The sequence below is a fragment of the Carassius auratus genome, chromosome 32, assembly GCF_003368295.1.
Source record: "Carassius auratus strain Wakin chromosome 32, ASM336829v1, whole genome shotgun sequence".
In the NCBI taxonomy this organism is placed as follows: domain Eukaryota; kingdom Metazoa; phylum Chordata; class Actinopteri; order Cypriniformes; family Cyprinidae; genus Carassius; species Carassius auratus.
The window spans coordinates 12,120,723-12,133,772 of record NC_039274.1 but is presented as its reverse complement, the minus strand read 5'-3'; the positions used below and the strand labels follow the sequence as shown (position 1 = coordinate 12,133,772).

The window sequence follows — 13,050 nt, the reverse complement described above, 5'->3', positions numbered from 1 at the left end:
GTCAGAGGTCACATGCCTCTGGAGCAACTAGGGGTTAAGTGTTGTAACGGATATGCAGATCATCGATTCATGGGTTAAATTCAGGCATAAAAAATGAAACCCGTTTTGCACTAAATGCCTGGCCTGGCGCCAGCCTGGCTGGACTTAAATTATTTACGATACCCGTGCGAGCCTCAAAGGAGAAATGAAAACCCCCAACCAAATTCCTGAACACAAAAAGAAACCTTTCTTAGAAGTTCCTTTCATCATTTTATTAATAATATGTATTTTAAATATGTTTATGGATTGCATAAAATGGTTAATCCTTGTTTTGTGAAGAGTATAAGTTGCTAGCTTATACTTTAGGAAATGTCTCTCCTCACTTTAACTTTCTCAAAGAGAGCCATGTTTCTGCAACCCCCACCCCTGCAGGTCGTAAAACTTTATGACCACCCTGGACAACAGGACAGGAGAGAAGCCAAATCACTGGTTTCTTTTCCCAATGCATTCTAAACTTACCTTTTTGTTTTTATGTTTTCTAAATGTATTACGTATTTCTTTTTGGTACATCAGAGGTTTCCATATAAATTGGGACTATCTGCAGTGTTATCATGTGTTAATCAAATCTTTAAATGTGTGCAATTCTGCATTTGAATGTAACTTCACGTTTTGATCATTTATATATATTATTTTTGGTATCTGTGTAATCGTCATGCTTTGACAGACCCATTTATCTAGAGCAAAGTAATGAAAAATGTATTTAATCTGGAATTACTTGCTAGAATATCCCTGATGAAATCGGACAACCCCTAAATCACTAGGGGGTTTGTCTCCACAGAGACAAAGAAACTTTTCCCCCGCTTCAGATCGCGGACGTTCATTGGGTGCTTACGCAAAAAGAGGCGTGAACCATCCCAAGCCATAAGAACCGACCGGACAAGATCCGCCCTTCTTTTCTCTTCTTCTCGTTCTTCGTTCTCACACACGCTGCGACCAGCCGCGCTCATTTCGCCTTCCCCCTCAGCACAGGGACTCCTTCGGAAACTTTCGTTTTTGTTGTTTGTTGTCTTTTCTTTACTAAGTTTATTCGACTATTTGCCTCTCCACACAAGGAAGACGAATTCTGGAACATTGTTTGTTGAACCTTTCAAATACCGCGCGAAGATGAATGGACACCCCTTTGCCACAAAGGACCACGTGACCCCACGCTCACGCCAAGATCCAGAGCAGCTCAAACGCGCATCCCTGCGCGCGTCGGTCTCCAGCCCACGCACATTGGACACTTTGCAAGTATCACTTTTCTATGGAGATTTAAATGCTGCTTTAAAGTGTTGCTATGATCTGATTGTTATTGGCTTCCGAAAAGGTTACTGACTGATTTTCATACCTGAGCTCATTCTGTGATCTCTCTCTCTTTCTCCATTTTCTCTCTCTCTCTCTCTCGCTCGCTCGCTCTCTTTCTCTCTCTCTCTCTCTCTCTCTCTCTCTCTTTTATTTGGATTCCGTTATGTCTTGTATAAAGGTTACTGTCTGTATTGTCGTACGCATATTTACTCTGTGTGATTTGTAGTTTCGATGTATCACTAGTTGAATTATTAAAAACCCTATATTCATGATTGGCTTGGACTCCACCCCACTCACATTACGAGTCACTGAAAGGTCTGATCTTTAGCTACAAGCTTTAAATTTAGAAACTAAATTTATCATAAGGATAGGATAATGTTTTCATGGCCAGAAAATATTTTTCCTTGAATTATAAGAAGTGATAACTTTTATTGAAAATTGATAGGTCAAGGTTGATAGGTTTGATAGGTTGATAGGTTTGATTTGCAGTAATTTACAGTAAAAGATATCACAATAATTGATATGAAGAATGGAATATTGACATATTAATGAGTAAGTTACAGTGCCCTGTAATTTGTTATTGGTATAGACAATTGAGCTATTTTTCATAATCAATAAAAATTAATGTAACTGTCATCTGAGATATATATTAATCATATTCCTGATTAATTATTCAAATTCCCTATATATCATTTGAGTTAATTATTATGTAAAACTCATTGTTGTTACAGTGTCTTTCTCAGGGACACATTGGTGCCTCACAGTGGATTCGAACCCAGGTCTCTCACACCAAAGGCATGTGTCTTATCCACTGTGCCAACACCACCCAACATATATTTGTTCATGTACTGTTTGGTGTTTTTTGGAATTGTCATGTTGTGACCTGTATAAAAAGGGTTTGTAAAAATGTATTAATCTTGAATTGCGAACTTTCTACAATACCACTGCTGAGATCTGACAAGCCCTAAGTTATTAGGGTGGGTGTTTCCACAGAGACAAAGGAACTTTTTCCCCGCTTCAGATCGCGGACGTTCATTGGTTGTTCACGCGAACAGAGGCGTGAACCATCTCAAGCCATATGAGCTGACCGAAGAAGGTCCGCCCTCTTACTTTCTTCCCTTCTGCTTCGACCCTCGTCGCTTCCGCTAGTCCCTCTGAGCGGCCTCGGGCCGCTCTAATATCGCCGTCCCTCTCAGCCGGGAGGGATTCTCATGGATCCTTCGGAAGTTTTCGTTTCCGTTGTTTTATTTCTTTTCTTTACTAAGTTTATTCAACTATTCGCCTCTCCACACAAGGAAGACGAATTCTGGAAGACTGTTTGTTAAACCTTTCAAATACCGCGTGATTCCGCAGCAGCCCCGGGCCTGAAGACAAAGGACCATGCTGATCCAGCACACGCACGCTGGTTTCAAAAGACCAGCGCACAAAGCGTCACAAAAAGACCACGCTCACGCACGCTGGACCATGCAAGTATCTTTCTCTATGGAGATTTAAATGCTGCTTAAAGTTTGTCTATGATTTGAGTCGTTGTTGGCATCCAAGGGTTACTGTTTGTGAGTTTGCATAACTAACCTCATTCTGTGACCATGCTCTCTCTCTCTCACCTCCCTCCTCTCTCATTCATTCTCTCTCTTTCTCTCGTTCTCTCTCTCTCTCCCTCATTTGGATTCCGCTATGTCTTGTACAAAGTTTACTGTCTGTATTGTCGTAAGCATATTTACTCTGTGTGATTTGTAGTTTGATGTATCATTAGTTCAATTATTAAAAACCCATATATTCATGATTGCCTCCGAACCCCTCACATTACGAGTCAATGAAGTGTCTGATCTTAGCTACATGCTGTTTATTATTAGTAACTAAATTGATCATAATAACAGGATAATGTTTTCATGGCCAGAGAATATTTTTCCTTGAATTATAAGAAGTGATAACTTTATTGAAAATTGATAAGTTAATCTTACGGCCGTTTGCTGGACAAACCACTGTTTGATTTGCAGTAATTTACAGTAACCGATATCACTATAATTGATATGAAGAATGGAATATTGACATATTAATGAGTGAATTACAGTGCCCTATAATGAGTTATTGATAAAGGCAATTGAGCTATTTTTCATCTTTCAATAAAATTTAGTGTAACTGTCATATGAGACATATATTAATCATATTCCTGATTAATTATTCAAATCACCTATATATCATTTGAGTTAATTATTATGTACAACCCAGTGCGGCTACAATATAAATGAATATGGAGTGAAGCAATGGACTGATATTCATTTATAAATCTTTTTGAGTTCATTTTGGTCCTAATATATGTAGAAAAGACTTCTGTGCCATTCTCTTGACAAAGATTTCTGTGGAGGCCAGAGGTTAAAAGGCCCCCCTTTAGGAATTTCGGTCTGGTTCTGTTAGGTGGCGGAAGTCAATCCAAGGATCTTGTGTAGTAATCTCATGGGTTTACATGTGATGTCCGGTGTTGCATCTCAATTACTTGCCCCAAATTTGACAATCTCTTCTCTGAATTGAAATAGTCAATACTTGTTCTAATGGTGTTAATGTTGAAAGCTGTTCTGTGAAAGAGTTGGTTGGTTGGTTAACTTGTTTCTGACTTGTAGCACTAGGACTGATTAGTAGTTGCAAAGTTAAACAATGAGTGGTGAGCAATCATTAAAATTGCATAGGAGCATTTTCTGGTGTGCGGACTCATATTTGCAAAAAGGGCCCAAATGCACATGAATCTATCTGCCGGGCTCTGAATGCGAAATCCTTTTGTGGACGTGTTCTTCACGAATAAATGTCCAGAAACATGGCAGCTAAACTCTTAAAATTCATATCATGTTAGTATAATGGTCTTCTCATTTTAATAGTATGTATATAACAGTCTCAGTCATAGTTATTAACATTCAGCATTGGAGTTTGACCTACTCGCACAGTGCGCTGAAGAGATATCTCCTTAGTACTACAATGAAGTGCTTGACTCAAAACCAAATGCATCTTATATCAGGTAAATAATATATCCACGATATATATACACCGGTTTAAATTATTTGAAAATCACTTGTACCCTACCTGTTCGAAAAAATCCAAATTTTCTGCCTGTGTCAGTTTGAGTCGTGGTAAAGTTTTAAATCCTTGCCGCCAAGATGCTCCTCTGTCGTTCACGGATTATGGAAAGTGAAACATAAATCTAGAGGGGTGGTTGGATTTATTACCGCACTTTAAAATATCAATTTGAAGCTTCTTTCTTTTCAGATTCTTACAGCTTCATCATGATAGGCTGTATATTAACTTATGAAAGTGAAAGAAAAGTGAAAGTGAATAAAGTGAATTTATTGGGATAAAACCGGTAATTATATGTGAAATCAGACATTTGAGCTCCCCCATATAGTCAAAATGGCCTAATAACACCCCACAAATATTCGACTGTTAGATTGGTAGTCGAATCAGGCTCCTCGAATCGAAGCACTGATTCATCCAATATTCGGGGTCACCCCAGGAAGTTTGTTACACAATCTTAGGTGAGGACCAAGTGAGTGCATCCTACGTAAAACCAGTGCTTTACCTATTGAAAGTCAACATATCGAGCCTGAATGATGATGACACTGAACTAACAAAAACAATGAAGACAACCATTCGCAAATACCTCACTGACAAATATCAGGATCCCAAGGATGACCTGCGGTTCAAAACCCAGTAAACTGACAGAGTAAATACAAGCCAGAGCAGCAGTATCCAGTATCCAGCTGCTGCAGCATTGTAGCAGCCTTTATCTACCTCCACATCACAGAGCCCTGATGCAGAACAAACACAACCCAAGAAAGCAAGAAAACACTTGCCAGGTTTTTTAAAAACTCAGGTGCTGTAAGTGCATATGCAGCTGCAGGATCAGCTTCCTTATCTCTAAAAGAGGGGAATCGAAGGGCTACTTGTCCACAACAATATAAAGGGAATGGAAAGGTTACTTGTCCATACCAAATGGAGAACATTACGTGGATCCTCTGGAATGGTGGAGAGTTCATGAGGTAAACTTTATAAGACTTGACAATATGCAGAAAGTGCATTCCCAGCAACAAGTGCTCTCTCAGAAAGAGCCTTCCGCATTGGTGGCAATATTGTCACCTGGCTGCCATAGGGCAACTCTCAAGCCAGATAAAGTCAATCAACAGGTTTTCCTCTCTAAAGATTTGTGATTATGATCAGTCATACTAGGCTTGTCGTGATAGACAGTGTTGATGAAGATACCGATGTTAAGCCACAACACCAGTTACATTACTTGCCCACCGTGGCACCAACCCCCACTGTCATTTTGATTTTTTGTAGTAATACAAATCATTTAATTCAGTAAAAGAACAGATACTACAATTAAAAACTGAACACGGCAGCTCAATGTAGCGTGCCGAACGACAGTCGCATCAAATTTCAGATTTATTTTATCCAGTGAGGAGAGCTGACTGACAAAAAGAGTGAGGTGAGAAAGACAAGACAATGACGGCTGATTTAAAACGAAATGCAGAAGCACCTTTTTGGCAATATTTTGGATTTTGAAAACCCTCCTGACTTTTGTCGTTTATCTAAGGTGATTTTGGAAGTTTTTTTTTAACATTTGTTTCTTATTTAATTGGTTCCAAATTTTTTGCTGATTATTTATTTATTTAAACGGTGTCATTTATTTACTTTATTTGACATCAAGGTGTGTGCCGTGCCTCCAAGCTTTCCTACTCTTTTTGTTAATAAACATTTTACGTTTCATATTTGGTTATATATTTTACATGTATACTTTTTTCCAGTTTTGTATACCTATATAAACTTTATCTAAGTTATTTGTTATTTTTGTAACAGAGTGAAATATCTGTGATTTTATATCTGTTATTCTGCAATGAAAGAATGGAAAGGTGTACTGTCAATGTCAATTTTATTTATATAGCACTATTAAACACAACCACTGGTTGACCAATGTGCTAAACAACTATAAAATCATTTCAATAAGACAAAACATAATACAATAAAAACAATAAAACAATACAGTAGAAAATTCGCCTTTTTAAAATGCTAAATCAAAAAGGTACGTTTTCAACGTAGATTTAAAAACGGATAGTGAAGGTGCAGATCTAATACAAAGGGGTAATGCATTCCACAATCTAGGGGCAGCTACCGAGAAAGCGCGGTCCCCCCTACATTTCAGCCTCGACTTGAGGATGCATAATAATCTCTGGTTGGACGACCGGAGAGACAAGAGGGGTCGGTGTTCAGTCAATAAATCAGAAAGATAAGTAGGGGCAAGACCATTTAATGATTTAAACACTAAAAGTAGAATTTTAAAATTAACTCGATAGCGCACGGGTAGCCAGTGTAGAGAGTGTAAAACCGGTGTAATATGCTCCCATTTTTTGGAGCGCGATAAAAGCCTAGCAGCTGCATTTTGAACTATCTGCAAGCGAAATAGGGCTGACTGACTAATCCCTAGATACAGCGAATTGCAGTAGTCCAATCTAGATGTAATAAAAGCATGAATAATTTTTTCGAAATTTCTTGTAGATAAAATGGGTTTAACTTTTGCTAGTAGTCGAAGCTGAAAGAAACATGATTTAACCACTGAATTTATCTGTTTGTCAAACTTTAGACCATCATCGAAGATAACACCCAGATTTTTTACCCAAGGCTTCACAGATAGATTTTTATCGCCTAGGGTTACTTTAGGCGCAGTTAAAGAATTTGATGGACCAAACACAATTATTTCTGTTTTACTCTCATTAAAATTTAAAAAATTTAAAGACAACCAGGCTTTCACATCAGACAGGCAAGACATAAGTGCTTCCAAACCATTTGAGCTCTGTTTTAAGGGCGAATAGATTTGAGTATCGTCTGCGTAGCAATGAAATGACAGGCCATGCTTTCTAAAAATAGAACCCAAAGGGAGCATATACAATGAAAAAAGAATAGGAGCTAAAATGGAGCCCTGGGGAACACCACAGGACAAGGTAGCTTCCTCAGAAAAATGTTCACCAATGTTAACTCTGAAACTTCGATTTGAAAGATAAGAGTTAAACCATTCAAGAGCACTTCCTTTTATGCCTACACAGTGTTCCAAACGAGCTAGCAGGATGGCATGGTCCACAGTGTCAAAAGCAGCACTCAAGTCTAGGAGCGGAGCACTAGCACAGCATGAGTCACCAGTTAATAAAATATCATTTAAAACCTTCAGAAGTGCAGTCTCAGTTGAGTGGTGTTTTCTAAAACCTGATTGAAAAACGTCAAGGATCTTATTTTCATCCAGAAAGCTTTGTAGATGTTGCAGAACTACTTTTTCTAAGATCTCTGAAATAAAAGACAAATTAGAAATGGGTCTGTAGTTGGCTAAAACAGAAGGATCTAAGTTCGGCCTTTTAAGCAAGGGATAAACTGTGGCATGTTTTAACACATCAGGTACAATACTACTTTCCAAACATTGATTTATCATGGTCACAAAATAAGGACCCACAGCATCAAAAACTTGTTTGAAGAAATATGATGGAAGAGCATCAATAGAGGAGCCAGACGGCTTTAACTGACACACTATTTCTTGAAGATATATAGGTTCAAACTGGTTCAACTCAGCAGAACCAAAAGTAGTAATTGAAGGATCAAACGCAGGTGGGACTATCCCTAACCTGATATCATTGATTTTATTTATAAAATATCTAAGAAAGTCATCACACATAGTTTTTGACGCATCTGGGTGCTCACGAATAGTTGGATTAACAACAGCGTTAAAAATAGTAAAAAGTGTTTTAGGTCTATGGTAATTATTTTCAATGATTGCCGCAAAGTACCTGGATTTAGCTGCTCTCACTGACTTCTGAAATTTTGATAGTGAGTCACTTAAAATTTCAAATGAAATTTGGAGCCGGTCCTTTTTCCACTTTCGCTCCGCTCTCCTACAACACTGCCTCAGAGAACGTATGTTTTCATCGATCCAAGGCTCAGATCTAGGTTTAAGTTTTGTGGATGTTACAGGAGCAACTGAGTCTAAGACAGTCTGGACAGGAGGTCCTCTGCACTCAAGTCACATTTACTGACATCTACTGATTTAAAAGCGTCACAGAAAGCTAATGAAAAGGCTTTGCTGGTGGTAGAGGTGATTAATCGAGATTTACGGGTACATTGAGTGACTTTTGGAATATTAGAAAACCAAGGAACAGAAAACAAGACAGATTTATGATCAGAAAACACATTGTCAGACACCTCAGGATCCGACAGAGAAAAGCCATATGATAGCACCAGATCAAGTGTATGTCCCATTTTATGAGTGGGGACATTCACATGTTGTTCTAGATCAAATGCATTTAGTAGAACAACAAATTCTTTAGCTAATGAATCCACTGTGCAGCATACATGTACATTAAAATCACCAAGGATCAACAATTTGTCATATTTTGGTATAAATTCCCCCAGGAAGTCTGCAAACTCATTTAAAAAGTTTGTGTTCTGCTTTTTCGGGGGGCGGTATTTCAGAGCAACCAAAAGTGGGAAATTCATGTCCAGTATAAACAGCTGCAGCTCAAAACTCTGATAGTCATTTATCATAATTTGGTGGCAAGAAAATGTTTCTTTAAAAATAGTAACCAAGCCTCCACCACGACCAGATTTACGAGGTGAATTTAAGAACAAACATTTTGGAGGTAAAAGTTCCGAGAAAGGGCTAAGATCCCCAGTAGTAAGCCAAGATTCTGTAATGAACAAGAAGTCCAATTTCCGCGAAGAGAAGAAGTCATTTATAATAACAGTTTTATTTACCACTGATCTGACATTTAACAATGCCATTGTAAGCCGACGCGAATTTTCAGACAAAACCTCAGATCGCGGTGTCCGGGGAAAAGCACGAAGATGGTGCAAGCACACTCCCCCACGGTGGACTCAGGGCGAGCCGTAGACAGGAAGCACAGCATCCACAGCCAGAGTCAGTGGAATATTCCAATTTTGCACTGGATCCAGGGAGCGCGAGCGAATGAAGAAATCGCCGGCCAAACCCTTTCCATGATGAAGAGCCTGAAAAGACCGCGACTCGCGCTGTTGTTGCAGGAAGTGCTTCAGCTTAACGGCAAGACCACCCCGACATCCGCGCCGTTTCCGACGCCTCCTCGCCGGTAGGGAACTTGGCCAACGACGAAGGTAGCCAGGTATTGACTTCAGAAACGGAGGTGAGTGATATGAGCCATATCGTGCTTGAGATAATAGTTCGTTTGCGCTAGGTTGTAGGCTTAACAGCGCTAATTTGTCATAGACAAATGATGACAAGGCGTACTGTATAAAATAAGAAATAAAACAAAATAAAACAAACAAACTGTGGATTTCACCACGAGACCGACGGCACACCACAGACACCGGCGCCATCTTCCCTCCCAATGTACTGTAGAGATACTACAAGCCATTATAGTGCGCTATATATGCTTACCTGTATGGCATATAAGAAGAAGCTGGCATGAAGAAGCAAGTCAGTTCTGGGGTAGTGGGAGCACATGTTTCTTGGAGGCTACCTTAGAAAACTTGGAATCATTGAGAAACCGTAGGGTTTTAAGCTCAATGTTAAGAAATATTCATTTACCATGCATCTTAGGGTGAATTGGGAAGCCTATTGGTTCAAAAAGGATTTTGTGGTGGATTGGATTTGTTTGTTTTGTTTTTGAGAGAAGTTGTTCAACGTACTCAATGTTTTTCTTCATGGAAACCAATTTCAACGCACTCAATGTTTTTTTTTTATTTTTATGTTGCATAGTTTCATCTTTTTCTCAGGACAAAACTTCAGCTCAGATAAGAACCTTTATTGGATTTAGCAATGTGAAATCAAAGACACTGTTTCTCTGGTCCTTCATTTGGATATTTGTTATAAAGTGCCACAGAACAGGGGGAATCAAGTTCATTAAACAATAATTGATCTATGTGATAAACTCTCGTTAGTAACTAAATCGAAGAACAAAAAGAGGAAAGTTACATTTTATATTAGGAATAGCCTGCCCTATAGAATGGTGTATTTTAATTTGTTTTATTAATAAAAGTTATATGTTTTATAACTACGTAAGCTGAAGTGAGTTTGACTTTGTATTTTGTTGTTGCATTCAAACAATTGACGCAGAACTGACGCTAGTTCAAAAGTGGGGTAAAATGCACACGGCGCTTTTAAGGTATTTAAAAGCAAAGGAAAGCGGAAAAAAAGGGAATGTCCCCGCAGTGATACCGGTATTATCGGTGTTGTCTCACACCGATTAACTTGTGGGAAAATTTCCTCACTGTCACAACTCAAAGTCATACTTTGCACGCTTTTATAAAGAGATGTAAGTTGTAAAAAGGTGAAAGGTATGTTCTAAAACTGCTATTGCTAAGTTTACAAGAGTCAGGATTCAGAAATATTTTTGCACATTTGGTTGATTTGTTTTGGGTCTCACATTTCACTTTTTACCATTTTAATTATTTAAAAAAATAATAATAATTTTTATAGTGTTATAGTGTTGTGTTTACTTTTTGAAGCCAATGTTTATTTTGATGTTTGTGTGTTAATGTTTATCTATGACTGCATTTTTAACTAGACCAAGTTAATATTTTTATTCAAACATTTCTTTTAACCTTTTTAAAATAAGCTATTTTCATTTAAACTTTTTTCAACCTTGTATGCATATCTTTGTTTATTATATACTTTGTTAGATGCTATTACCTAAAAAAAGAAAGCTGTCTGAGTGTTGACTGGTTTAAAAATAAATCTAGCATTGGCAACAATGTTCATTTTGTGATAAGTCGTTGATTGTAACTGAATGCAAGTCTTGTTGAATGTTCTATAGTTAACCACTTCTATTTTTGTTGCTTTGTAGGACTGCATTTTTAAATGGAGGCATTAGTTTGTCTCTAAGGCTCAGTATGTCAAAATATTCTATAAAAAAACAACATGAAAAATAATTATGATAAAATTGTGAAATAATTGTTTACTGAATTTTTTTTAAATATATTTTTCCATATTTCCCAACCCAATTTATACGTAGTATGCTAAATGCTGTTACATAATAATGAAGATGATGATGATGATAAATTAAATATGTATAATAATCTAATTATTATTGTTATTATTGGTGTATGGGATAATAATAGGTGCTAAAAATAAGCATACGAGATAACAACAGTGATGCCTTGTCTGCCACTAATAAGCTTAAACAGTAGATAAGTATTTTGGCTTTTTTTATCCAACATAAGGGGCTAAATTCATTTTATCAGGTGATTTATGATAAAAAGCTGTTTTGAACTCAGTCACCCACCTGCTACAAGATCACCAAATCCAATTGTTGTCAAAGTGACAAAAGAAAAATACAAGCCCTCGATATAGGTCCAGCCTTCTTGAGACATGAATACAAATGGGGGAATCACCAAATGCACCAACACACCCCATAACAGAAAGACAGCTGTGCAGGTGAACTGTGTTCTCCGCTTTAAGAAGAAACACACACAAACACACACACACATACACAATTAATAACCTTATAATATGAAAATTAGAAAAATGCAGTTAAGAGGTTTCACAGCTGATATTATAATGAAATTAAGATTTCAAATGTAATGTTTTTTTTTATTATTATTATTCCTTACCAATGTTACCCCTTTCTTAGTAAGATATTGCCCAAGATGTTTAGCTCTTCCACCAAAAAACTTTCCAAGTTCACTAATCCAAGTAAAACACAGCGGCACTCCAAAAAGACCATAAAAAATACAGAACACCCTCCCTGAAGGTGTTTTGGGAGCAATATTTCCATAACCTGTGAAAAAAAAAATGTTTTGGTGAAAACATTCAGCTTACGATAAATACAATTTATCTCATTACAGTCTGAACACAATGTGTTCTATCATTTAGACATGAAATTCATATATTTATCTGAGTATTAAAAAGAATAAAATAATATATAGTGAAAAACAATGCTTAAAAGTTCTTTGTGAAAAATAAAATAAATAATAATAATAATATTTGTAATGACTGTAGCATAAATATTCATCAATTCCCTGATTATTTTTAGCTAATTAAATTATTGTTTCACAGATTCAGTGAACAGATCCACTTGATTTTCACAATGAGTAAATAGATCAGATCCTTACCAATAGTTGTAATAACTGTAGCAGCAAAAATGACAGCATTGGGCCAATTCCAGTTGTTAAAGGTTTTGTCTCCTGTGATGGTGATGCCTTGGCCTGCAGCATCAGACACCACCTATTTCAAAAGAAAGAAAAAAAACTGTTAGCGCAGTCATATATTAAATTCAAATAAACTTCTATCCTGTCATGCCAGTAATGTTATCAACACCTCCCTGAGTATACTTAGCCAGACATAGTCCGTAATCTCTGGGAGATCATAATCATTCATTTCTGGGACATGAGTGAGCCATCCCTCGATTAAAAAGTTTTTGGTTATGAATCTGATCTCATATCATGCAAAACTATCAGAGATATAGTGAAAAAGGCTTAATATTTTTCTAAACACTTGTTCAATAACAGACAAAAGGATCTGGTGAGTTATTAAACCGATAAACACTCAAATAAATTATGACTGATTCTTCTTGATGAAACAGCTGCTCATGAAACCTAGGCAAATATAACTGATGATGGTAAGGGCTGTTACATTTCCGACACACCCTAAGCAGTTTCAAGGTTTCCGGCAGAGGGTGTACATGGGTGCTGCTGCAATTGGATCTCTTTCTGGAAGGTACATGTTTTTTA

General features: G+C 37.3%; 1 protein-coding gene across 1 annotated transcript in view; it reads right to left on the bottom strand.

Annotated features, from left to right (window-relative positions):
* Nucleotides 1-13,050, bottom strand: part of LOC113051606 (potassium channel subfamily K member 5-like) — an 84,354-nt gene that overhangs the window by 33,769 nt on the left and 37,535 nt on the right. The window contains exons 2-4 of the mRNA XM_026215503.1: nt 12,433-12,544; nt 11,932-12,098; nt 11,604-11,772 (exon numbers count right to left, since the gene is read on the bottom strand). Of these exons, the coding sequence (XP_026071288.1) occupies nt 11,604-11,772; nt 11,932-12,098; nt 12,433-12,544 (448 nt within the window). The remainder of the gene's footprint in view (nt 1-11,603; nt 11,773-11,931; nt 12,099-12,432; nt 12,545-13,050) is intronic.